At 33.1% G+C, this 25,710-nt stretch overlaps 1 protein-coding gene across 1 annotated transcript; it reads right to left on the bottom strand.

Annotated features, from left to right (window-relative positions):
- Positions 1-17,314: 17,314 nt before the first annotated feature.
- Positions 17,315-24,673, bottom strand: LOC103503268 (probable methylenetetrahydrofolate reductase). The gene is made up of 8 exons (XM_051081754.1): positions 24,410-24,673; positions 21,360-21,406; positions 20,053-20,164; positions 19,546-19,626; positions 19,283-19,460; positions 18,422-18,756; positions 18,054-18,206; positions 17,315-17,479 (listed from the first exon to the last, which is right to left on the bottom strand). The coding sequence occupies exons 1-7, from the start codon at positions 24,671-24,673 to the stop codon at positions 18,123-18,125; spliced, it is 1,101 nt and encodes a 366-aa protein (XP_050937711.1). The 3' UTR covers positions 17,315-17,479; positions 18,054-18,122.
- Between the last annotated feature and the right edge of the window lie 1,037 nt (positions 24,674-25,710).

Genomic DNA, 25,710 nt, shown 5'->3' with positions numbered 1-25,710 from the left:
CGTGGACAAGTGATAAGAAACTTGTACCAAACGAGGATTTGGTGACTACACCAGGACAAGAGCTTGCACCTTTTATTGCATAGTCTAACCTAGAGACATAGTGAACATCTTGCATGCAATGACCATGACTCGTCGCGTAGAGAGGTTGTCAAAATGAATTTAACTTACACATTTTAATCGTGTAAACCAAGACTACAAATGAAACACTACACTAAACACTAAATCTGGAATCACAATTCTACCAACAACTAATGCCCTGCTCTAACACCGAGATTTGCTTATTGTTTTCCATCTTGCTCGACATTGCAAAAAGCTGGCTCTAGATTCTCACTTCTACCTCTTCTCTGCATTTTCTCTCAACTGAACAGGACCAAGTATTAGTACCTCTGCTCGAAGATTTCTCTTCAAGTACTTTCTTTAATTCAATCTATCCCAGCCGGGATGCTATCTCGAGATCCTTGACTTAGCTCAAGACTCTTTGACAAACTCCTAGCTTATCTTCTTAACTTCCTAGCAAGTAAATAGGATAAAAGATACGGGTGTTACAACTCTCCTCCTCTTTTGGAAATTTTGTCCTCGAAATTTGAAATTCTTAGTTAAAGAGTAAGAGATACTTGCTCTTCACCTTGTCTTCCGTCTCCCAAGTTGCTTCTTCTATCGCGTGGTTCCTTCAAAGGACCTTTTCTAACGAGATGGTCTTATTTCTTAGCACTTCCTCTTTCCTATCAAGGATTTGCATAAGCTCTTCCTCATAACTTAGATCTTCTCTCAATTTAACTGGTTGCGATTGCAAAATATGAGAAGGATTTGGAACGTACTTTCTTAGAATGGATATATGGAACACATCATGTATCCGACCAAGTTCTAAAGACAACTCAAGCCTGTAAGCTGCTAGCCCAACTCGTCCTATTATCACATAAGGACCGATGTATCTAGGGCTTAGCTTTACCCTTCCAAAACAAAGCATACCCTTCCAAGGAGATGACCTTAACAAGGAAGACTTGATCTCCTACTTCGAACTCAAGATCTCTTCGCTCTTGTCAACATAACTTTTTTTCTTGTCTTGAGTTGTCTTTAGATTTTCTTTGATCAACTTAACCTTCTCAATCAAAACTTTAACCAACTCTAGCCAACTAATTGACTGTCTCCCACTTCATTCCAATACACTGGAGTTCTGCAAGGTCTACCATACAAAGCCTCAAAAGATGTCATTCCAATACTAGAATAGTAGCTATTGTTGTAGGCAAACTCCATGAGTGATAAGTGGGTATCCCAACTTCCCTTAAACTGAAAGACACAAGCTCTCAACATGTCCTCTAAGGTCTGAATGGTCTTTTTTTACTGTAGATGAAAAGCAATATTGAACTTCAACTTAGTTACCAATGCCTTCTGCAAACCAAGTTGAAACTTAGAGATAAACCTCAGATCTCTATATGAAACTAGGGCGACTGGCACTCTATACTAGCTCAATATCCTGTCAACGTACAACTTAGCTAGCTGATCTAGCATAAACATCGCTCTGATGGATACAAATCGCACTATCTTGGTGAGTCTATCAAGTATTAACCAAATACCATCTGTTCATTGGAGGAACGAGGTAGCTCAAAGAGAAAATTCATGGTTATATGCTCTCACTTCCACTCTGGCACTAGCTGTGGATTGAGCAGCCCTCTTAACCTCTAAAGTACTGACTTAACTTACTGAAAAATCGGACATCTATCAACAAACTCTTCTATCTCTCACTTTATTCTAGGCCAGTAGTATGTTTTCTTCGTGGTCCTATACATCTTGGTACTGCCTGGATGTAGAGCATATACTGAACTGTAACCTTCTCTAAAGATAGCATCCTTCAACTCTCTAACACTTGGAACATATAGTCTGTCTTGCTTAACTATGGTTCCATCTAATCTCAACTGAAACTTGGCTTTTTGGCCTTGCTTGGACTTTCCAAGCCCTTTCTGAAGTTGACTGTGCTCTAAATGCATTCTCACAATCTCAGCTACTAGGGAAGACCTAACCTGAAATGAAGCTAACAAGCTCGTTGAATTCTCTACACTCACAACTGTCATGGAACACTTTAGCTCTCTCTACAAAGCTAGTTGAGCGGTGTAAAAGGCACTCTTTAGAAGTTTGGACTTCCTACTTAAGCCACCTTCCACTGCACTAGCCTTGCCTGGGTAGTACTCTATGGTGAAATCATAATCCTTGTCTGACTCTATGTAAACCCGATATTTTCTTGGTTTAATTTCTTTAAATGTAGAAAGAAAAAAAGAAAAAGAAAATGGAAATTAAGTGTATATATATATATATATATATATATATATATATATATATGTATTTATATATTAAATAGTTTTATTAAATAAAGTAAAGAAAAGAAAGAAAAGAAAGGATAAAAAGAAGAAAAGGAGAAGAAAATTTCATTTTTTCTTTTCTTCTTCTTCTTCTCTTCCCTACACCGCCAAGAATTTTGAAGACATCCAACTTCCATTTTTTTTTCTTTTTCCTTCTTCAATTTTCAGAGAACTTCTAAGAGAGAGTTTGGAAGAAGAAGAGAAATTTTACTAGAATTTTGAGGTTGAAGAAGAGGAGGAGAACTCAAGCAAAGTGTATCCATGGCTGAATTTTAGTTCATTCTACACATCACTGGTTTTTAATTCGGTTTGAACTCTTCAAAAGGAATTAAGAGGTGAGATTTACATTTACTGAAAGTTAACTCATTTTCAAACAAACTTTATGAAGAACGTTGGAGCAAATTCGGATATTCATTTGGTGCTTTTTGATGAAGAAAACAGGGCAGTTGGTTTTCACTCGAAGTCAGGAGGTCTCTGGTTTTTCTTGTATTTCAGAGTGTATCGGTAGAATTAGAATCTCTATTTGGTATGGTTGGAAAGCTTATTCGATTTACTACAACTTTCATGAAGAAATTGTAAACCAAAAACGACTAAAAATCAGTTAAAGTGTAGGGACAAGTTAAAGAGGTCGTGTGCGCGCGATTCTGGAAGTGGTTCTGTTTTGAGGGTTATATGTGTTTATGCACGGAGAATCAGATTTATATGTCTTCAGGTAAGTTTTAGAGGATCTCAAAATGAAGAATATGATATAAAGAACACTCATTTTGGTTAAGTATTGAGAAAGTTATAGTCCTTTGAAGTTTATGTTAGAAATCTGGAAATTTTAGAGAATTGTTGAAATAGGATTTTATTTCTTAAGCTTTGTTTTCGTGAGCGTCATCTTTGGTGTGACATGTTATGTATATCTTTAGGAAACCAGAATGTTTAGAGTTTTAATACTCGGTTGGGTTGGTGGCAGGCCGAGAAGAATTAAACCGAGCTTATAGACCAAGGATCTAGCCCAAGACTGTGAGTGACAAAACCAACTTTGAAATATTTTCCATAATTGTTATTATGATTGAATGCGATAAATGTTTATTTACGAAGCCATGAAAGGTATTTGAATTTCATGACTATTTTCAAGTATACATTTGGAGACTAGATTTCTTAAAGAAATTTATGCTAGCACGTAGATATTAAATGTTTGGAAAGTATTTAAACCACAATATTTTAAGCAAAGCATGAATTAGTATGAAGTTTTGTTTTAAGAACTACAATTTTCCACGAAAGAGCTGAGTAAAGTTCGAGCTCTGTGTAAAATTATAAGCAGGCATGTTTTAATATTTTAAGATGATTTATGAAATTTTCATTAACTACATGACTAAGATCTTGAGCCTGAGGCTAGAGATTACCGTGTGCACACTGGTTAGATTTCGTTGTTGACGTTGAGTGTACTCCGTAACAACGATGCGAGTGTTGGGATAAAAGATTGCGGGCCCCACTACGACAAAGACGATGGGAGTGCTGGGCGGGCCCCACTACATCGTAGTGCTTGTAAACGTTGTTGTACTAGGTGTACCCTACACAACGTAGATTCGTCATGTTAGTTAAAATGCTTCGATATACTTGATATGCCTTGCTAGATTTCAATGATGAACATGCTGAGTATTTAAGGAAGCTATTCTTACTACTACACATTTACATTTAAGACTTGTATAAACAGATTTATATGTGTAAAGTTTTCACGTGCTCTTATCTTTAAATTCATAGTTTTAAACTGAGTCACTCACTGAGCTTCATAGCTCACCCTTTTCAAAATGTTTTACCCATTTTCCAGGTAGAGATCGACTTCCCGGTGCCTGATAGATTGCCTTAGTCTGCGGAAGCTTCATTATCGATTGCCAGTACGTGTTTTGAGTTGGGCATAGAGTCTGTTGTGTTGTGATGTATATACACCCTTGTATGTTATAGATACTCCACGGTTTGTATAAGATTTAGGAGCTGGAGTTGTGTAAATTTTGTTGGTTATATTTTGATTAAGGTGTCTTTAGGTTTACTCGTGAAATCGGTAAACTTTGAGGTACACTTCATGTATGTGTTTGACTAGCTGTGTTTGACTAGCCTAGGATCCGCTGTGTTTTGTGGCATGTACAATAGTTTATATACTAGATTGGCAAGTTCATCACATGAAAGTTTTAAGTAAAGTCGACAAATACAGGTACAGAAAAGCGTTGTTCGTCGGCTTCACGCCATCTTTCGGTCTAAGGTAGCAGGTAGTCCGGGAGGGGGTGTGACACTCTAACCCTTTCTTTTGCCTTAAGTTTAGTTCATTTTGATCAAATAAATATATCAAACTCTTGTGGACTGTGAAAATGAGGCACTTTTCACCAAACAGGTAACATCTCCATATTTTCAAAGCCAATACTACTACCGCTAACTCAAGGTCATGAGTAGGGTAATTACACTCGTGCTTTTTCAACTGCCTCGAAGCATAAGCTACTACCTTTTCTTCTTGCATAAGCACATACCCTAGACCTTGTCTTGAAGCATCACAATAATCTGTGAGCTTTTTTCTCATAATAGGAAGTATCAAGATGGGCTTTGAGACGAACCTTTTCTTTAACTCTTGAAAGCTTTGCTCGTACTTTTCTGACCAAAAATACTTAGCATTCTTCCTAGTCAAGGATGACAAAGGTAATGCTAACTTGAAGAAATCCTCAACAAACTGCCAAAAAAGCCAAGGAATGCATAAGAATGCATTCTGCGGCTCGACTCCTTCTTTACTTTTCGTTTTTGCATATATCAATGTATTGTTTTGACTTTTATATTTTTATGGTCGAGAGGTATACATCAATTAATACAATACATGTTTATCCACTGCCATTCTATCACTTCTTTATTATTCATCTTTTTGTCATGTTATAAGCAGTTTAAGCATTTGATAAGTACTTGATAAGGGATCTTTAGTTATCATGTCCATCATTTTTACTCTAAACTACATCCTATCGTGTTATTCTCTTTAAAAAAAGGAATCAAGTGTTTTTTGCTAACTACTTGAGAGAATAAGTAGCGAAGAACACGATAAACATGCGTGGAAAGGGGTTTGGCAACAAGCTCAGTTCTGGCATTTGGCTTCCATCATTTCTATCCCGAAAGGAGAACAAGAGTTGTATTCAAACACAGAAATCTTGTCCACCTTAAATGAAGAGGCAATGTGATTCTTACAAATAAGGAAATCTAGACAGCTACAACATAATTATCTTTGTCATTTGTATCCAAGGTGAACAAGTGTGGTGTTTAGGCACCGAGAGGTTGCTCACCTTAATTAGAAGATGGTTATGTAATATCTATCGCATCAAGTACCGAAATGGCTTAATCGCCTATTGGTTCGCAATTCTATTTATATATTTTACATTTTTACAAGTATCATGCTCGTAGGTTTAACATGAGGGGCTCTAAATGAGTGACTATTAGGCAACTAAATAGGGTGATGGGATAAAAGATGCATTCATATTCATGTGTTGCTAAGCTAAGAAAAATAAACGTTATCGCACAAGTTTTTCTCTCTATTGCCCAAGTATAAGCGAACAAAGGTTTCCTGGTAAGTCTAGGGTCAAACACAGGGAATTTAAGCTCCTAATCTATCCTATCACGCATTGAATCTTACGGTACAAGCTATATAGTATAATTATGAACAATATACTAATTATCCTAACTATTTACACTATTGTGCTTGGCGGTGCAAGGTGAACAAGGCAAGATGGAACAATGGAATATGAACTCATTATAAGCATGGCGAAAAAGGAAAAGCTTAGTTATCTAAACATAATAATTTGTGTTTTAATACTTCAAGGCGATATAAAGCATGTATTAACTAAGAATTAGGGCGAGCAACCTTTTAGTGCTTTTACCATACTTGTTCGCCTTTCAGGATACAAGTACACAAAGTTAAGCTATGATTTGTATCTGATCATCTTAAATGTTTTATTAGTGATTTATCCTTAATAAAGACAAGTAACTACTTAGTGCTTTCGCCACACATAGTATCCTTTCGATAATATATGCAAAGGATGAGTTTGGTTATAAGATCATATTACTACAATCTTCTTGCCACTCACTTAGTTAAATGGTTCTCACTTGTCAGGTGATTATGATCTATAACATTGCTCTTCTCTTGAATGCATAATATTAAGATATTCACGTTTAACTCAGCAACACTCGTAGCACATCCATTCTGATTCTCTAAGTATCGAAAACACAGTTTATTACTAATTAGCTATCCAAACAAATTGAACATGGAAAGAATATGAAATATAGGAGAATGGAAGAAGAAATGCATTGCTTTAATTCAAACAACTTTAGGCCTCTCGGCCATGGTGTTCATTTTACAAAACAACACAACCAAAATACAAACTGAAATACAACAGAAGATGTTACACCGCAGATTTTGATTTCTCATACTCTTTGGCTCTAATTTTTCCCTATTGATAAGGAAAAAGATAAAGGGGATGATTCTCTCTCTCTCTTTTATTCTAAGCTCTCACCTAAAATTCAAGAGAAGGGAGAAGATGAAAGATGTAAGAACTTGCTCTTTGGCTAAAAATGTTCACACTCTGTTCTTGAGTGAGAGACTCTATTTAAAGGCGAGAGTTGATGCTGACTGGACGCTATGCACCATTAAGACCTTTGAAAAGGTGAAACGGCATTGTGCAGACATCCTTTCATCGTTTTTCTGAATTTTTTACCAACCACTTTTGTTAGCTAGTGCCTTAGATGCCTAGCTTGTACTTCTTTTCTTTGTAAAGGTTGAACAGGTCTTCTCGTGTAAGTATGATATCATGAGCTTCACTCCTTTTTGCCTAGAATCATGAGAAAAGAGATAGTAAAATAGGGATAAGATTCTTTTATATCATGCATTTCGTAGAATAATCAAATCGCCTACTTTTTCCTCTGTGTTCTTCTATTTTCATGCGATAAGACTTCATTATTTTACTTAAAAGACTATAATAACTTGTATTTCTACAAGTTATCACCTACAATGCAGCGACCTTCCCTTCCTACATATTTTTTTAATACAAGTTAGTTCGCTTTTTCATAATCACGTCATTCCATGCCACCTTCTACAGAATCTCTAGTTTACATTGTAGGATTAATATACATTCACATTATAGTGTATAGAATTTATATCGCCTGGAAGAGACGTAAGCATTATAACTAAGCTTTAACAAAAATTCCCTACTTTAGACCCTAGCTTACCCAGGAAACCTCTCATTTCACTTACACTTGGACAAGCTTGAGGAAAACTTGTACTAAACGTTTATCATTATGTATGAAAAAGCGTATAGGTAGGGTATGCATCTTTTATCTCATTATCCTATTCTAGCCGCTTACTAAGTCGCTCAATTAGAGCTTAGCATGACATACCTTTAAAGCAATGTCTATAATGGAAAATGCATAATAATAATAATAAACAAGCAATGAACCCCTATTTCATCAAGAGGGAAATGATGAGTTTGTCCTAGACCCATGCGACGACTTTGTCTACGATCAACCACTCACAAATGAATAAATTCTTGGCTTTATTTTCAGAAAAACTGTACATTGCATACTTGAAAAAAATGGTAAATTGAATTCAATCAAAGTCAACCAAAAAAGTGTTGGGACCAAATTCAATTATGCATAAAAGTGAAGCAATTCTTACAAGATCCCAAGTTACACTTATGTTTCAAGAATTGTTATTAAAATTCTAACAAGAATTGTGAAGTCAATTCAACAAAACTCAACATTAATTTCTCAAAGAATATATATTGCATACAAAGAGGGACGAGATGCTTCAAGAATTCAAAAATTCAAAAATCAAATTCAATCAATTAATTTGGAAACAAAAAATACATAAAAATTGAATTAAAATTCTTGAAAGAAATTAAAGGAATTTCTACAATAATTCTTAACCAAATTGATGAAAACCCCTCAAAAGATTAACAATTCCAATGCCCCTTACCTCACAAACTACTTACTATTTGTTTGTCTCGAGATGTTTGTCATTTTGTTTTACGACGTACGTGAGGTGTAGATTTTAATATTTCTATTGCAAACCCCTCTTTGTAGAATCAAAGGGGGCAAAAATAACTCTTCACAATGGGGTACACGATCGTTAATGTAATCCTACATGATAGGATACATGATCATTTACGCATCTCTCATCGACTTAATAATAAATTCGTTGATGCGTCATTGAGATTCTATGTCTGTGACTACTCTACACGATAACACATGATCGTTGCATGCAATATGCTCTCTATGTCTCTAGGCGAGGATCATGCAATAAAGGATACACATCCTTTCCATGCGTAACTACTTAATCTGCGTTGAGTACAAGTTTTCTGATCGCTTGCCCAAGTATAAGGAAAGCGATAGGTTTTCTGGGTAAGGTAGGTTTGAACATAGGGAATTTCTATCAAACTTAACTATAACGTCTACTTATCATTCTAGGCGATATATATCTAGAAAGTGAAAGGTATGTATATGTGTGTATTAATTCTACTATTTACACTACAGATTATGTATAAGGTCACATGGAATGGTATGATGGTGAATAATGATCTAACTTATGATAAGGAAATGTGCGCGAAGGTCTCTGCGTTGTAGGCGATTAAGCCATGCGATGGTCCTTGATACAATAGACATCACTTAACCATCTTCTAATTAAGGAGGGCAACCTCTCGGAGCTTAAACGCTATGTTTTGACTTAGTTACTTTCTTTGCATCTACAAATGTATCTAGTAACTGATATGCTACATTTTGCAATGAAATTCTTTTCTAAACTTCAAGTTCAATTCATCTGTTGAAGATCTAAATGAGACAATAAGGATAAATTGCATGTAATTTCTTTTTCCAACTTCTGAATTCTCCTCATCTCTCTAGTGTTTGAAAATTTGTCTCATTAAAATGACAATCAGGAAATTGTGCAGTAAATACATCATCCGTTAGGGGTTCAAGATATTTAATAATAATTGATGAAGAATCATATCCAACATATATTCCTAGCCTCCTTTGATGACTCATTTTAGTGTGTTATGGTGGAGGAATTACAACGTAAAATGCATACCCAATAATTCTCAAATGAGAATATTTAGCTCATGGTCAAATGCTAATTGTAATGGTGAGTAGTTGTGATAAGCTCTGGTCTTATATGCACAAGTGACGCAACATGCAAAATAGCTACTCTGTATAGATGTAGGAAGCTTAGCTCAAGAAGCAATGGTCTAGCATTAATTGCAAACGTTTTATAGATAATTTTGCTAAATCATTTTGTGTATGAACATGAGCTACAAGATGTTCAACACTTATCCCAATTGACATATAATAATTATCAAACTATGGGATATAAAGTCATCAACATTATCAAGTCGAATATTTTTAATTGTATAATCAGGAAATTATGCTCTTAAATTAATTATTTGCGGAATTAATCTTATGCAAAATTTCGATTTGATAATAAGCACACACGTGTGACCATCTGTTGGATGCATGAATTAAAACCATGAAACACTTAAATGGTCCACTTGGTAGGCTAAGAGGTCCACATATATCACCACTAATTCATTCTAAAAATACAGGTGATTCAATTCCTACGGTGATGGTTTGATTTTTAATTTTCCTCAAGAACAAGCATCACATAATAATTTATTAGATTAAAGAATTTTATGGTTTGTCATGCCCCGCCCCCCACGCATTCAAACCTCACAATGTGGTATGCAACGTGACTTGAACAGCCTTGATGCCTCAAGATGAAACGCCAAAATGCTCAACTTAAGCTCTTGAATTTTGGCTTTATCGTCTAATTCAACTTAACTCCATTGGCTACTAAGCGATAAGAACAACATAACACAGTGGAAATAACAAAACAACAATACGTATTCCAAAATACAATATACATGCTTTCTCTTTACAATAAGACTTAAAATAACTTTAGGCCTTCAACACCTAAAGAAACTTATCGAGCTTAAACTTAGATCACCTTACTAATGCCTCATCGCATAGAAATTCGCCCAACTCTTCATAACTTGACCTTAACAACTTGTCACGCCTATGAAAGGGAAACTTTACACATAAGTCCAATATTTAGAGATTGATATTTTGAAATCCTTTTGGGGAAAACAATACATTCAATAAACACAGTTCGTAAAACAGGCTCTCACACCTCATTTGAGAAACATAAACCACACATTAGTCTTTAAACATTCTATTGCCAAGAACATGAATCCTTCTCACGCATAGACTACTTTGATCATCGCATCATTATCAGCATCTCTTGAGAATTTTTTAATTCATTCCGTGTTGCTTCGGTTGCTAACACAACTACATTGGTTAGCCTCTTACAACCATGTAGTCCTTTTCTACATGGCTCCCATGTAATACTTATGTGTATATAATAGTTAACTCAATGATGGGTATTAGACTAATGGTTTACTTGTAAACATAACATACATTCAACCAACATAAACCTTTCTTAAAGCATAACACAAAGCTTTCTTAAGAAATCAATCTTTCATAAACATAAATGTTTGAAAAACATTAGAAAATCAACATGAAACTTAGAAGAAAGTTTTTTAAAGTCTTTAAATGTTTTGGAAAGTCACTCACTGCTCTAAGTTCCCCTTTTTCTCAGAACACCTAGCTTCAAGTTCCCCCTTCTTGACTAACACTTCTTCTTTCCGGTAGAGTAACACTTTAAGAGTTTTAGCTTAATCATTCTTTCTATTGACCTTCTTCACTTATTTATGCTAATCCTAAATTAGATTAGTCATCCTTAAGTTCTTATTAACTCGTCAGCTCCTACTGAAATTGATTTACGTGTAAGATTATTAGCATCCTAAAGCATGCTTAGCTTAAACTTTGACATGTAGCCCACCAATTAAGCTTTAATAGGAAATTTCCCAAAAAATTCATGTCTTTCCATGTCTGGACTCTTCTCACCTTGCATCAACACACCTTGCTTCTTCCTTGCGTTGCCTATCTTTAACACCAGCTAACACTCAGAACGCCTATCACAAACGTCCTTCCCAAAATGCCTAATTCAAAACTCATTCAAAACAAACTATTATTTCATTTGACCTTTCTATTCCAAACACAAGTCTCACAGGTTCTTCAATGGATGTCCATGTGAATTTTCAATAATTCTTTTCATCATTATAGATCTTGGATAACCTAATTGATTATGTCAAATTGTAAATATGTCTAAATACATAAACTTCAGGTTCATTGTCGCATATGTTTCAATAACTCATATATAAATACAATATAATCCAAATGATAAAGCAGACAACATTTTTCATTTGAGACAGTAGATATTATATAAAGATATTCCATCTTATTCTTTCTAAAAGTCTCAATATGATAACCATTACAACGTATATCTTTAAAACTCAATAGATTTCTCTTTGAGCCTAGAGAACAATGCATATCAATTGTAAATTTTGATCCTCTAGGAAAAATAATATTTGATTTTCCAAATCCTTCTATTAGGTTTGCAGAACCTAATATTGTATTGGCTTTTGCTTCCAATATTATCAGTTTAGAAACTTTCTTTACTTGTCAGTATTCTGTGCATAGTTGTGCTTTCTGCTAAACATATATCTTCATTGCTCATTTTAGGCCATTCAACGTAATAAAATCATTCATGCTTCCTCATTAAACAAAATATATAATTACCAATGAGAAAAATAAACTTAGAATATAAAAAAAAAACAGAGAGAGAGAGATAAACAACATTAACTATTATATAATCACAAAAGAAACCTTTACTCTTTTTTCAAATATGTCAAATTTCTCTTCTGGAGATTCAAAACGTTACCTCATCCAAACTTGTCATACTGGATAGACCAAATATATTATTAATCTAATGTAAAAATCTACTTCCACATTTTTCTCTTTTGTTATGAGTTTTCTTTTTATGATCATCATTTCGTGCGATTTTTTTGAAATTTGGATGATTATAATGACCAACCACAAAAAATAATTATTTCTTTTTTACTACGGTTATAACCTCAATTATAATAATTGTCAAATTCACAACATTCACTTTAGAGAATAAGATTGTTCTAGCTGATCAACATTCTTAATATTTCATCCACCATCATTAAAGTTTACAACATTCACGTCAGAAAATGTTGGTTCTTTTTTAATCAATTACTCGATATTTCATAATTCATCCACGAGAAGACATTAGATAAGTACATAATATTCTTCAAAATATTTCTCTCGATAGTTGCTATAGCATGAGCATATCTGAAACATATTTTTTTTAGCATATATTGATATTTAAAATTTTGGAGCCTCAAATGCATCCATTTCTAACGAGCTTTAAGGAAGAGTAATTGCTTTTTGATGATCATATTTTAATGACATGTCTGTATATTTAGCATCAAGCATCAATGATAAACAATAATAATTATTATTAGTATCATACTAGAAATTGTAATTTTGTAACATTTTTTGAGGTAATATTATTATGTAATTATATTAAAATTTTAATACATATATCAAGCATGTAAACTAATATTTATTTTATTAATTATAATAAAGTGGGAAGAACCTGCCTTTAACAGAGCAAATGCACGGAGCTCGTGCTGATAAAGTGTGATAAAAATAAGCCACAACCGAAAATCAAGAAAATATAATATATAAATAAAATAAAACAAATAAGAAACTAGAAAATAAGAAAGTAAGAAATTAGAAAACTCTCAACAAAATCTACTTTCAAAACCCACCAAATGTTATTATTTATAGGCAATTTCGGAAGCATGACGTATGTTACGTGGCCATTAAAGGTTGACCTCTTCGAAACACATGGCATAGTAATTAGATATGAGGGAAAGTGATAGGTGGGCATATCGATGCCTAAGCATATATAATAATGGATATAATGGACATCTTTTATTAATAATATTTATAATAATATATATTATTTGGTCAGAACAAGATATAATTTCTTTGCAAAGCGGGTAGAAGATTGAGTACTTGGACAAGAAAAGACTACCTTTCGAACTTCTGATTATTAATCATTTAACAAATAAAAATATGAGGCTAGTGTCTTTGATTGCTCTCCACGTTATATATATACTTGTTTATTTATTTATATTAGGTAAAAGATAGGGAAATTTTCATAAATATAACAAACGAGTAAAGTATTTACGTCCCGTGTAACAAAATGAAGCTCATGAAGTTGGCCAATCTTTTTAAATATTTCAAGTTTGCCCTTCCCTTTTATCGTCTTTCTTCTCTTCTTCCTGTGTGATTTTTTTTCTTTCCATTGTCTTTCTTCTCTTCCTCTTTCTTTTTTCCAAACTGTTATTTGGTTGTTCAAGATCGTGTAGTAAATGTAAAAGATCTTGAAAAAATGTTGTAAATTTAAACAATCGTGTACAAAAAACTAAACGATTGTGTAGCAACGATCGTGTAAAAAAAAACGATCATGTACTAAAGAATCTTGAAAAAAATCGTTTAGATTTGTCTATCCAAATCTAAACAATCGTGTACCAAATCTAAACGATCATATAACCAAATTAAACAATTGTAATCAAATTAAACGATCGTGTACAAAGAATCTTGAAAAAAAATCGTTTAGATTTGACTATCCAAATCTAGACGATCGTGTAACCAAATTAAACAATAGCGTACAAAGAATCTTTAAAAAGATTGTTTAGATTTGGCTATCCAAATATAAACAATCGTGTACTAAACAATAACCAAATCTAAACTATCGTATATCAAATATATTACGTGCGTATGTGGGCATGTGGCTTTTTTTCGTTTAGATTTTCCATTATGGACATGTGGGCTTTTTTCGTTTTCGAAACTATTCTTTTGAAAAGTATTTTTTCTTTTTGTTATAGTTTTGAAAAGACCCTAAAAGATAAGGAGATATATTCAAAGCTACATAGTAAGAAAATTTTTAGCATTTAGCAAAGTTTGATGGATATAACTATTTTTAGATTTTAACATCCACCTCATGCAAGTTTTAATGAACAAAGAATTCAAGGTTTGAAAAATATTTCATGTTTAACCAATATAGAATTTAATGTTATAAGTTTAATTAATATCGGTGAAAACAAAAAATCTATATATTATAAATGGTATGATATTGAGAAATAATAATGGAAAATTTTCATAAATATAACAAATCGACAAAATATTTACGGCTCATGTAAAAAAATGAAAAAATTCATGAAGGTGGCCCTTCCTTTTCATCATCTTTCTTCTATTCATCTTCAACGATTTTTTTTTGCTGACAAGAGGAATAGCAAAATAGAAGATTTATTTTAGATAAATAACATTTTTATTTAAATTGATAAAATAGCAAAATCAAAAAATATGAAAAATAAATTGCTAGAACAATGTTTTAAATGCTTCTACTAAGTGAAAAAATTGAATCCTAAATATAATTATATTCAAGAAACTACAAATACCCTATAATTAAAATCAAACTCCCAACACAATTAACACCTATCACCATCAAAGCTCTACATAATTTCTGCAGTTGTCTCATATCTTCTTAAAATCGTGCACGTTTAGGCATTTAAACATTCAGCCAAAAAAAATTGGAGCTAGCTATCAACCTCGTCCCCTTCAAATCCTTCAAAATCTTCATACATTTGACGCAAATCAAGGGATTTTTTTTGTTGGCTCCTCCGATCGAAGTGTGAAACTCTCTGGAAATGTCATTCCATCCTTCTATCCTCCTGTCCATGGCTAAACCTGTGAAAGTCAACACTCTGACGTCTTCCTCTCCGTCGGCAACACTTTTCTCCTTTCTTGTTTGCAAGAAAAACTTTCTCCCTCTCACCGTGTTTGTCTCTTGCGTCGGCTTTCCCCTCTCTCTCAATCTCCTTCTTTTCTTCTCTCAAATAAAACCTAAAAGAAGGAAATTCAAATAATTACAAAAATGTCATCGAGGCATAATTACAAGTTTAAAATTTAAATTCAAATTGTTACTAAAAATATATATTATGTACTATTTAATAAATTGTTTAAAATATAAAAAAAAAAAAAAAAAAAAAAAAAAAAAAAAAACTTAAAAATCTTGTAATTATATTTGGCATTATTTTAGGGGAGGATCTAAAATTTAAATTCAAATTGTTATTAAAAATATATATCATGTATTATTTAATAAATTGTTTAAAATATAACAAAGCTAAAAATCTTGTATATATTTGTTATCATTATAGGGGAGGTTGCTGCAATCTTGGCCAGCAACAAAATAGCAGATTTAGTTAAGATTTACCAAATTTGAATGTTGTTTGTAAAATACACTATCTTCGTGCTATTTCCAATATCCTGTTTTATTTTTTGAGCTATTCAAATACACTGTATTTGGAATATATGGATTATCCTATATCGAAGGAATGATACTATATCTTGATGACCACATTTTTTACCTTTTTGTGTGTATCTCAAATCTATTGTTTATAACATCATTCATACTCGACGTATACTATGCTTGGAAAATCTTAATTCTATTCGTTATCATAAAGTTCGGTTAGTCAACAAACCGTGATTATGATTCAATGACACTATTTAAGAAATCATTCTTATTCTTGATTTTGTAACAAAACCATCTTAATGTTAAGTTTTTTGGATTGGAAAAGTATATGATTATATGAGCAAATAAATATTAATATTTGAATATGTTATCATGATATAAAAGAAATAGTTTATCACATTATTTAAAAGCATAAATTACAATGTAATCGTGTCAGCAACATATGCTATACATTCTGTCAAATACTGTGGATCTAATATGGAAATAATAATATTGTCATGTAGTATGTACAAATACACCGTAACTCTATAGAAAATCAACGCAATCAAACCTGACCAATTTAACAAATAAATCGATTTTGTTAAATTAAGAAAAAAAAACAAACAATAAACAAATGAAGCACATTAAATATATTCAAATTTATAGTTTTCTTATATTTTCCAAACAATATTTTCAAGTAGGTTAGTGAAATATATTTATTTACTAACCATAAAAATATTTTCAAGGAGCTCAATGAAATATTTTGGATTATAAGTTGTTAATCAAACTAAATGGTTGTTATGAAAAAAATACTAAAACTAATAAAATTCCAATTTCAAATTTCAAATTTTCACATTTCTCTCAAGCTTGTTATAAAAAAAAAATTAATTAATTAATTTTAAATTCAAATTGTTATTAAAAATTTGTATTATGTTTTATTTAATAAATTTTGATAAATATTTTGGAATATAAGTTGTTAAAATTTAAACTATAACAATTTGAATTTTAAATTTTAAATTTTAAATTCAAATTGTTATTAAGAATTTGTCTTTGCCATTATTTTAGGGATATTATGTAAGATTAGAATTCAAATTGACAATTTGAGGGGATGTTGTAAAATCTAAATTCAAATTGTTATTAAAAGTATGTATTATGTATTATTTAATAAAGTTTTGATAAATACTATGAAATATCACTACAAGAAATTTGGCCTTTAATGTCGGTTTAAAACCGACATTAAAGGCCTTTAATGTCGCTTAGCAACCGACATCTTTGCGAGCGTTATTAAAGGGCTTTAATGTCGGTTGGGCTTCAATGTCGGTTTATAACCGACATTAAAGACATCTTTAATGTCGGTTATAAACCGACATTAAAGCCCTTCAATGTCGGTTATAAACCGACATCTTTGAAGGTGTTATTGAAGGCCTTTAATGTTGGTTCATCTTTAATGTCGGTGGATAACCGACATTAAATATGTCTTTAATGTCACTTATGATACATCTTTAATGTCGTTTTTCCACCGACATTAAAGATGTCTTTAATTTTTTTTTAACCGACATTAAAGTTGTCTTTAATGTCGTTTTTTCAAATTTATTTTTATTAAATCCTTGCATTATTGTCCATTTTGTATGACACCAAATAGTTAAAAATGAAATCTTTTACTTGTACATATACAAAATGAAATCTTAATAATGTGACATTTATATACAACTTGGATCCAAACACAGAAATTATGAAGCTTAATTATTACACTGATCATCCTTTGGAAAAAAAAAAGAAAGAAAGAAAAAGAATATATTGAGACCATTTCTTCTATTGCAGTCATTTGTTTAGTGATAACTCCCTGTAAAAGACATCAAGATGGGTGAATTGATAAGTAACAATGTTATGACCTAGTTGCTAGTAGAAATATCAAAATATCAAAATATCAGAACAAACAATCTCTCTTCTCATTAACATCTCGTCGATGTGGACCTGCCATTTCTCAAAACAACCCCATATAAATGGTCACAACAAAGCAAGGAATCTTTTCATGAACATGTAAAGCATAAAAGAAAACATATTGTTACGATAATAATAGGATTATTCTTTCTTTCCCAACCAGGGGCCGGAATTTTTTCCCCTATTTTTAACAAGACACAGAGACTATCATCTAAAGATGCAAAACTCAAACGAGATATATATTTCTAGGTGAGCTCATCCAGTCATATAATCTGACCATTCAACTATTTTTCTTTTATTCTATTAGCAACTTTTTCTCGTTGAAAAGTAGAAACCAAGGCAATCTAATATGGGCAAGGTAACTATACTTCACATATCCAAACCAGCAAGATTTGCTAGTGGGGTTGGCCTTAGAGTTGGACAAGTCAAGATACTGCATGCAGAGGAAAGATCAAGATGCTCAAAAATCAACAAACCTGAGCAGGGAGAAAAATATGATGATGCTCAAAAAGCTAGAATCATGGAAAGGAATAGCAGAGCTCATCTCAGAAGTCCTCCAAAATAGCAAAGAGGTCGGAATTGATATAATCGTTATCCACCAGACTCACCAAGTAGTAGCTGCTCTGTATCTGAAACAAATAACATAGCTTCGTCATCAATAATAATCCTCCACATACCTTCTCATCTTCTATCATTATATATATTAATAACCTTGTAGATAAAACAACATTTAATCTTTTTACTAATTAAGCCTTTCAATCACACATAACATTGGATGTTATTTTTTAGGAAATATTAAACCAAAATTAATTGAGCACTGAAAAGATATAGCAAGTGTACCAACCTCATCAAGCAATTTTCGGGACCAGTCGCCCTCAGGATACAAGGCAGCCCATCCCCTTGACCAAATCTCAAACGCCTCATCTTTCCACACAAGAAAACTGGCAGGATCGACAACGGTTGGCTGGATGATCTCTTTGGCTGGGAAAACACTCCATGTTACAGCATTCACATCCTTTTGAGTGACGTTGGATACCCAAATGCCTTCCTTATTCACCGCCATGTAGGTGAGAGATGGAAGGGCCCTGCATTTGTCAACAATAGCATCCAACTTTTCCCTGGAACAGAAAAACTCAATGTACGCCTTTTGATAAACGTAACCTCCTGGCCCACCCCATCATGTAAATCATTATCAATCGTCCCAACATTGGTCAGATTACTAAACATTTTGCCACCATTTAGCACAGATTTCAGAAGTTAGAACCTAATGAGATCACTACAAAAAGAGTAGAGACCAAGTGTTGAATTTTCCAACAAGAAAATAATAATTCCCCTACACTACATAAGGGCGACTCATGCATGATGATTGTATTGTTAAGATGTTATATTCGTGGTTAAAGTTTACATACCATCTACACGTGTTTCATCCCTTCAAATGACCATTAACTGTCTTTTGACAGATGGGCCCTATACAGGTTTCTGATTTCAAGAAGAATATGAATAGAAACTGAAGTGGGCTTCATTCCCTTGGGGATATTAAATTTACTCCCTCCAATATGTAACTTGGCAAATAATATATTGTCTTTCATTTTTATTAATATCTAGTTCAGTTTTTGTTTTGAAGTACTTTTCCTACTTTTTCAAACACTTGGTCAGTTGGGCTGTCAAAAAAGTTAATTGTACAAATGCATTAACTTGTATTTACCTACGGAAGGAGAATCAGATCTTTCTCCATTAACTGCTGGTTGGCTGTTGATAGAAAGAAAGCCTTTCATGTTAATTTTCCCAAGCTGTTCACTTATCATCCTTGTCTCAGCCTGAAGACCTTCTAATTCAGACCACGGACTGCTTCTCAACTTTCCAAGGCAGTACTTCATAAATTTCTGATACAAAAAAAGTCTAAACATTACTAGTTGATCGCTAGCAGTTGTAACAAAATTTCTCTACGCTCTTGGTTAGGAACAGTACCTCATAAACATCTTCAATGCTTTTCAATGGGAGTGCCCATTCCTCAAGAAGCTTCTTGTCACGTGCCCGTGGCCGCATAAACTTAAGTGGAAAACAAAGCAAAAATAACTCTGATTAAACTTCTAACAAATCATCTAACCAGCTTGGCAATAATAACACTAAAAACAAACACGTTATTTGGGGGCAAAAGTCTACCAAAAGCTTCCAACAGGAGTTGTTACTGACTTTCTAGAAAATTATCTTTTCCTAAAATCATAAGCTTCATTCGACTCAACAGAATTATATTGTGATTATGTTATGGTGTCAGACTAATCAAAGACAATTTTTAAGTCCTGAGTTAATGTAGATGTTTTCTGGCGGTCAACAAGAAGTCGGATGTAAAAGGAAATCTCCTCCCTACAGCTCTCTCTCTCTCTCACACATATAACTAATATAAACATAGAGCATGTATTAATGAACGGCACTCACAAAGATTATGTATTAAAAGTTCTAGTTCGTTATTCATACCTGATAGTCAGTCAATGCCCCATATGAAGGATTTCTAGAATCACTCCATCTACCATGGGGGTACTGGTCCCAACCTATGGTCCTTGATATGTAGCTTTGAGGACGATTAGCCCTGTAATCAACAACTAAATAGATCAGCTCTATCTCAATATTAACCTAGTGTAAAAAAAAATTTATGCACCCAAAAACCATTAGGAATGCATCCTTGGTTTGCAATAAGCAGAAGAAATTACAAAGGTTCACAATAACTAAATCGACCAAAAACCATTAGGAATGCATTCTTTAGTTCACATTTCCATCCATCCTTACCTAAGTTCACAATAATGTATACTTTTTTGGATCAAATGAACTAAATCGACCAATGTTGTTTTTCCAATCTTCACATTCCTTTTCCTCTTCCTTTTTTCGGTCACTCAGTTTCCCCCTATCAATTACAAAGGTTTCTTTTCCATCTTATACTCTCTTTTTTTTAATATTTCTTTTTCTCTTTCTCTTTCTTTTTCTTTTTTCTCTTTTCTGTAAACAAGAGAAACTTCTTTTCTTTTATTTTGATCTTTTTTTCCTTCAATTTGTTTCAAACACACATAAATTTTCTTTCTTTTACTGCTTGAATACAATCTTAATGACACAATAAGTAATTTTCCTAATAGAATTATATTGCAATCATCCCAGAGCAAATACTGAGAACTTCGGGTAAAATGAATGACCCTGCGATCATAGCGAGACAAACAAGTTAAACATCTACTCTGACATGGTGAAGAAGCACATCCACAACATAACAAAGGAATAAAGAAAAAAGAAAAACCTAGGGCAAGAATTCTAGTAAAATGGATACATCAATACTTAACCCTTTAAGTTAAAACTAAACGTAGCAAGAGTCCAAATAGCGCACACAACGCAGGGATCAAAATAATATATCTAAAAACTCTCGCTTCCAAGCCTTCAAGTGATACATGATTGCAATATCTCTGACTTGAGCTCGTAGAACCCTCAATACCATAAGAAAGGAAAAGGAACCCAAAACCATTTTATCAAACCCTAATTAGATTTGACTGGACACAGATTAAAGGTGTAAGTTAAGACAGCAATTGCTTTGCAGGAACAAGTGACATCTACGTAAACCTAATCTTCGCCTAGGATATGCTCATCTACAGAAATTAACAACAAAACAACTTAGCAAGTAGTGTAAACTAAATTTGTCAGGTTGCAAAAGAAATATTATCAAGATCAGCATGCTTGTGAAATAGCATTTGACCAACTACACGAAGAATAACGTGCTTATATCAAGACCATAGATCTCATCTCACGTTGCCAACAAATACAGATCGCGAATCTGCCTCTTCTTTGCTTTCTTCTACAGCCGAACCAGCAGGATCTGTATAAGAAATTATAATCAGGCAGATTGAAGATGCTACAGTAGCTTCATACGAACTTCAAAATCAAGTTAGTCGAAGGTAATTCGAGATGGAGGTAAACCTTGAACGCCGACAAGTCGATTGATATCCCTGTGGTGGCGCGGCCAAAGCTTGTACGTGAACGTCGTCTGTGATGGTCGAATGTCGTCTGTGCGTGAACGTCTGGTGGTGGAACGTCAGCCGAAGCTTGTGCGTAACATCATCTGTGCGTGAAATTGGCGGTCGACGAGCTTGGGTGGAGGAAGGACAGGAAGAAGAAAGGGAAAAAGAAAAGAAAGAACGTATGGGAGGGAAAGACGACCCTAGGGTTTTTGCTGAATTAAATTGGGGAAAAAAAGAGAGAGAAACCATTGACTTTTTACAATATTAAAAAAAAATTAAAAATAAGCTTTAATGTCACTTTTAAAAAAGGGAGAATGTTTAATGTCGGTTTTAAACTGACATAAAAGCTTCTGCTTTAATGTCGGTTTTAAACCAACATTAAACATCCGCTTTTTGAAAAGCGACATTAAAGTTCATTTTTCATTTTTTCCACCTGACATTAAAGCCCAGATTTCTTCTAGTGTATAAAGAATCTCAACCTATTGAATTTATATTTGTCATTATTTTAGAGTATCTAAAATTTGAATTCAAATCATTATTAAACATATATATTATGAATTATAGAAATAAATATTTAGTTAATTGATTTAAATCCTACAAATCCAAAAATTTGTTAGAAATTACAACCATATTTTTAGGGGTTGTTGGTGTAATCTTCTCCAGCAAGAAAATATCATGTTTAGTTAAGATTTATCAAAACTAAATGTTCTTTACAAATACATTGTATTCGTGATCTGTGATATTCTACCTCATTTTTTAACCTATCCAAATATGTGGTTGTATCTGTAAGTAATGAATTGTAATATATAAAGGGGTATAATCGTACATAAAAAAAAAAGTCTACAGCCGACGGTTTTCCTATAAATCAAAAGATTACCAGGATTTGCTATTTTTCTCTTTGTTATTTACTATTTTGCTATTTACACAATTCTCTCTTTTTTTTCTTTCCATCCTCTTTCTTCTCTTCCTTTTTATTTTCAAACTGTTATTTGGTTCAAGATCGTATACTAAATATAAAATATCTATTTTTTATTTTTTTCAAATTGTTATTTGGTTGTTCAAGATTATGTACTAAATATAAAAGGTCTTGAAAAAAACGTCATTTACTTTTGGGTAGTCAAATCTAAACGATCGAGTACTAAATTTAAATGATCATGTACTAAATAATAACCAAATCTAAACGATTGTATACCAAATATATTACGCATGTTGTTGACAACATTGTTGACGGGAGCATTTTTGCTATTTTCCATTGTGAGCCTGTGGGCTCTTTCCATTTTTGAAAATTATTTTATACAGTATAAATATTTTGTCGCTTTGCTATATTTTTTAAAAGACCCCTTTAAAAAAGTTTCACCAAACATGTTAAAAAAGTAATTAATAATAGTTTAATACAAAAACTAAAGGGATGAGATCAAATTTTTCTCTCTCGAAATTTAATTTCTTAATGTACATAGTTGAAAAATGAAATACTTAGTTACAACTATGTCTTCAACTTTATGTTCTCAATTTGTCTATTGACAAGCTTCTAGACATGTTGCTATTTTTTAAAATATGATAAGTAGAGAACAAATTGAATACTTTAAGGGAGGGTTGTCACTGTGGGGTTAGGTTTAGTTAAACCTAACCCCCGTTTGGGGAAAGGATTATGGAAACCCTAGTTTTAGGGTTTCCATAAACCCGTTTTTACCCTTCAATCTTTCCATTAACCCTATTCACTTCTCCATTCAACACGTCTTCACCCATCCCTTCAACCTGTATTGGATATTTGATTTTCCTTCCATCACAAATCCCTCGTTTCTTCTTCTTTTTTCTTCTTCTTCTCCCTGTTTGCCTTCGATTTCCCTTATGACATTTTTTTCTGCTACGACATCTTCCCATCACAGATCCCTCATTTTTTTCCTCTAAACGACCATGTACCAAATTGGAAGAAGAAAATATCGTCCCAAATTTAAACGATCCTGTATAAAGAATCTTGCAAAAAAACCCTTTAAATGATCATGTATAAAGATTGGAGTAGGCAACTGTAGACAATTGTTCTAGAAAATAGACCATATTGATTGCAAATCTCAATGATCGTGTATGAAATAATTTTAATTAAATCGTGTAGCCAAATGTCAACAATCGTGTACTATAGAATCCTAAAAAATAAACGATCGTGTAAACCAATGTACCCGATGGTGTAAATTTTGTTTTTACGATCGCCTACCAAATGTACACGATGGTGGAAAAATGATCGTAAAAACAAACGTACACTATCTTGTACTATTTTATCTAAAATGTAAACGATCGTGTATGATCTTTTGAAAAAACAATTGTCTCAAATCTTATTCGATCGTGTAACCAAATTAAACGATCGAATTGAAAAAATAAATTTCATCCAAATTTAAAAGATCATTTACCTTTGGATAGCCAAATCTAATCGATCGTGTACCAAATATATTTCACGCGCGTTGTTGACAGTGTGGTTGACGAAACATTTTTTTAATTTTCCACTATGGGCCTGTGTCATACACATCACAGATCCCTCGTTTCTTCTTCTTCCTTCTTTCTTTCTTCTTTTTCTTTCCCTGTTTCGATATTTTAATCTATCTTTCTTTCTTCCACTCTCTCCTTTGGTGCTCTGTCAATTTGTCTCCCTCGCAATTCTTCTTCAACCCCTCTTCACGAATCTTTTCAACCCGTCTTCACGTATCTATTCAATCTGTCTTGCATGTCCATTCATCTTTTTCCTTACCTCATCTATTTCTTGTTCCTTCTTCATGCATCGCCTTGGTTCTTCTTGTTATCCCTATTTCTTTCAAGTCTGACTTCAAGTGACTTTTGTAATAGTCGGATACATAAATCCCTATGTTGGACAGCAAAATCAACCTCCTTTCATCCGAAAACCTCATTTCAACCACGTCATTTCCATCTCTCACTCTTTCCTCATCGTCTCCCTCACTGTCCAAATATCGAATGAACCGTTGAAGTCTTGGTTCAAAGGTCTTGCCTCTAAAGCGTTTCAATTTATGGGTTTCGTTTATCGACGAGGAGCATTCGTTGCCTTGGAAATCCTCACTTGGATCAGACGTCTTAGATCCGACTTCTCCTTGAACATGCATGTTCGGATTTAGCCGATTCGAACTCCCCTTGCTGCTCCACTTGCCAATTTGTCGTTCGATGTTAGCCTTATCGATTCACATTTCCTTTTACTGATTTCAAACCAATGCTACACGCCACACCGTTTTATGGCAATCGGTGCGGGTGGAGCATGGTAGGGAGGTAACACTAGTGTTTTTGTATTTTATTTATTTATCTATTTATTTTTGGATAGTCAATGATGAATACTGCTATTGCGGATTGAATTAGTTTAACGAATTTGCATTATTTATTTCATTTCTTACAAGTTTCGTTGTGATATTTCTTCCTTTTGGTTGAAAAAAAAAATTCATGTATGTCTGTTCTCATGTATTTTGCTTGTAAAAACTTTTGCTTCAATTCTAGTAAAAAAAATTGTTTGCAATGGTTGTTTGTAAAAAAATTTCTTCAATTCTTCTTTGTTTCGGCTCTGTGAGGATCATACCTTTTAGCCCATTCTGCCTCTGATTGTTATTTCCATTGACTGCCATTATGTACTTTCTTCTTTTTTTTATTCATGTCTTGACTGACTCTTGTTATGTGGAGAAATATTGGCCGCCCAAACCTACCATTTGCAAATTGTTTTGTCCCTTCAATGTATATGGCAATCTACCCTTTCTGTGGAAAATAGAGTACTAGCAATGGTTAGGGTTTGACCAAAGTTGTCACTTTTATATGCTTTTACACTGTCCTTTGTAAAGATTCCTAGACTTTTTGTGTATGGTCATTCAAGGCATATTAACTTCCCTTAAACGCCCCTATATATTCACCTTTCCTCTTTTGTTTTACCATGCATTTTTGTGATTTCTATTGCTGCCTTGTTCTGTCTTTTGTTACTTTCTATTCTATATGTAATTTTTTTCCCATATTCGCATCATTGTCAATCTGTGTTATCCTTCTTCTGCCTTGTTCTGTCTTATGGAATTCATTTTACAAATCTTTTGTCTGTACGTATGTTTCTGTCTTCTTTTCTCACGTATGTTTGTGTCTTGGTTTCTCACATTCCACATTTCCTTATTTG

The sequence above is a fragment of the Cucumis melo genome, chromosome 2 (genome assembly GCF_025177605.1).
Source record: "Cucumis melo cultivar AY chromosome 2, USDA_Cmelo_AY_1.0, whole genome shotgun sequence".
Taxonomy (NCBI): Eukaryota; Viridiplantae; Streptophyta; class Magnoliopsida; order Cucurbitales; family Cucurbitaceae; genus Cucumis; species Cucumis melo.
This window is presented reverse-complemented; position numbering and strand designations above follow the sequence as displayed.